Below are 2,811 nucleotides of genomic sequence, written 5' to 3'. Positions count from 1 at the left end.
ACACGGCACTGCTGATGCAGAGCGCTATGATCACTCCTCTGAAACAGTTTAACCGTTTTAAGGTGGACTTTCTCACTTCAACATAGATTCTAACTACTTTCTACCCGCTGATCACAGCTAATATAGCAAAGCTGCTCTCTGGCATCGAACACAGGAGCAGCAGAAGCATCTGGACTCACTTTACTGGACGTCTGACTTTAATGAGGATCAGAGATGAAGCAGCAGAAGCTTCTTTGATGGCGTTCGGTCTGAACGTAGCATCAGACTTTCTGATAGTTTGAATTAACCTATGAAACATAATATTGTAGCTAAAAATGATCTTATATCTTCCTTATGAAATTCCAACCTCTAGTTAACCTCACATTCTTCCCATATCAGGCCTAAAGTTGGAACAAAGACATAAAGTTCGCTGCATTCCAGCTCTAAAGGCAGGAAATACTGTTTCAGAGTCTAAATGTCAACACTTTGGAAGGGATGATCCCCCCTACGCTTTGCAAAGCCTAAAGCTGTGATGCACCAAGGTGTAATACTGCTAGCTAAAAGCCTGATGTTGCTAATCAGATGTTCTTTATTATTTCTTTCTTTTCCAGGACAGATCCAACAGTTGCTGTCAAAGAGCTCAATTTCAGGCTCCTAAAGTTTTGCAATGTATTTGTCTGCGATAGTACCTTAAACACCTACAGAGTATTTCATTTATGTAAAACCGAATATTGGAGATTCTTTGAGGTTTATTCTTTACTTCTATTGTCAGTTCCAGCTGTTTTCTTCTGTTTTTATTGTAGCTGTGACCAAATGTTCATAGCAATCAGTTCTCTTCAGGTCATATTCTGACCTGTAAAGTAACGACAATATAACTAACACCTTTTCTAAATCCCTTTTATATCAAAGAAACAGGTTTTGCTCAGGATTTTTCTTGTTGTTTCTTGACTAAATAAGTGTGCTAAATACATAAGGGTCTTTCTCTGCAGTGTGAGATTATGTTACAGCATTAAAAGATGGACTTCTTCAAAAGGGTTTATCAAGTAACTGTCGTCAATCTGTTAGCATCATTTAATTGTTGCAGTTTATATTAAAAAATAATCTAAACATTATTTAAACATGGCGACTGAGCTTTAGCATGAACATAAATCCACTCAAACAGACAATAAATGTATTATATACTTCTGTTAGGGAGTTTTACACAGTTTGCATGATTGAAAAGATCATTAAAATGCTACTGACATACTGCTTATCATACTAGAGCGGATGAAAAGTTTCTGTAGAGATTTTAAGCTCAGCTTCGGTCCTGAACGTTGTAATGAAAACCTTCTTAGATGAAGCTAAGCACATGATTCCCTTTCAAAGTCAGGCAGTCTCCTTCACACACAGATCCACACCAAAAGCTTGCTCCGCTCGCTCCTATAAGGGACCAAGTGAGCATGGTTTGATTTGCCCAGCAGCCAACACCTGATGACACACAGTTTGCCAAGAGTACATCAACGAACCCACGCCTAGAATGCCAAACACAAGATGGGACATGTAGCGCCACAGACAAGCAGAGTGACAGGTGGTTAGCGCTGACTGGTAGAGCGGCAGTAAGACTGAAACGTAGTCTGAGTCAATAGTAAAAAAAGTAGAGAGGAAAATGATTCTCCTTCGATGTAAACATAGCCGTAAGTATTAAAAAATTATCCTGAAAGAAAATTCCTTTACTTGAATATATTTGCAGAATCAGACTCTAAGCCGGAGGGCATCCCACACAATCTTTACTTTTGACTCATCAGTGATGCCTCTCTGTTGACCCCTTAGAGGAATGAAGTGATAACGCCATGGGTACATTAATGTCTGGTGATGTGGAGGGAATGCTGCGTGGACAGACTGGAGCGGGCAGGCTGGTGGGGAGATGGAAGCTGTGGGGGGAAAAAACGCACCTTTGACGTTGTGTTTTGGAACCGTGGAGTTGCTATGGGGTTGATATAGAAAACCTGTTTTGTTTGGGGCTGAGGAGGGTGGGGTTCCACCTTGGAGAGAGAGAATGATAGAACAGAGAGATACCGTTTGGTTGACAGTCAGTCAGCCTGTCTTCCCTGCCCCCTCAGGAGTGACTATGGAAGGATGGACAGGTGGGAATGATGATGAGAGAGTCTGGAGGGGAGTTGGCCTACAGCAACGTTACAAGTTCACTACATACTCCTCCTTCACTGGCTGAAATTATCCCTATATGAACTTCTACAGACATACAATACAATGCATCATAGTCTACTTTACCCCATTGCAATGTTACAGCCACAAACTTTAATGCATTTAAATCATATTTAATTTGATAGACCAACAAAGTTTAATCTTATTGATGATGTGTGAGTCTGTTAAACCCTAATAATTCCTGCCTGTTAATGGCTGGTTATTCTCCCGCAGTTAGCTTGATGCAGGTATGACGCAGATATTTTTGATTTATGCTCAATTTTTAAGCGTGGTCTGCGCTCTGTCATTCCACGCCACAACACAAGAGGGACAATCACGAACTAGCCAGGATTGTGGGTCGGTTTGTCGACCGTCTACAGGGTTCCTACAGCATAATGCAAGTTAAATTCAAGACTTTTTAAGACTTTTAAATGCCACTTGACATAAAAATTTAAGACCAAATTCACAAGAAACACAAGAAAAACTATTTTTCTTTGTATGGTTTTCTTAGTATGTTTGATTTGGTGATAAGTGGAGGCGTTGCAGAGACAAGGGTGGAACTAAACTGAGAAATACCGGCTGTTTCTCTGTAACTCCATTTTGACGATTTTGAGTTTCGGGCTTCGCATGTGCGACTCCACTGCCTTAATT

The 2,811-nt window shown here is 40.5% G+C and overlaps 1 protein-coding gene across 9 annotated transcripts in view; it reads right to left on the bottom strand.

Moving 5' to 3' along the window:
- Positions 1-2,811, bottom strand: part of arhgef9 (Cdc42 guanine nucleotide exchange factor 9) — a 94,616-nt gene that overhangs the window by 24,819 nt on the left and 66,986 nt on the right. For 7 of the 9 annotated variants that reach the window (XM_015401196.1, XM_015401200.1, XM_015401201.1 and 4 more), the window contains one exon: positions 1,911-2,000. The exons of the other annotated variants lie outside the window; for them this stretch is intronic. In XM_015401196.1, coding sequence (XP_015256682.1) covers positions 1,911-2,000 — 90 coding nt within the window. The remainder of the gene's footprint in view (positions 1-1,910; positions 2,001-2,811) is intronic. 9 annotated transcript variants of the gene reach the window in all.

The sequence above is a fragment of the Cyprinodon variegatus genome, unplaced genomic scaffold (assembly GCF_000732505.1).
Source record: "Cyprinodon variegatus isolate N-32 unplaced genomic scaffold, C_variegatus-1.0 Scaffold1192, whole genome shotgun sequence".
In the NCBI taxonomy this organism is placed as follows: Eukaryota; Metazoa; Chordata; class Actinopteri; order Cyprinodontiformes; family Cyprinodontidae; genus Cyprinodon; species Cyprinodon variegatus.
Note: the sequence above shows the minus strand (reverse complement) of the source record. Positions and strands in the feature narration are given on the sequence as shown.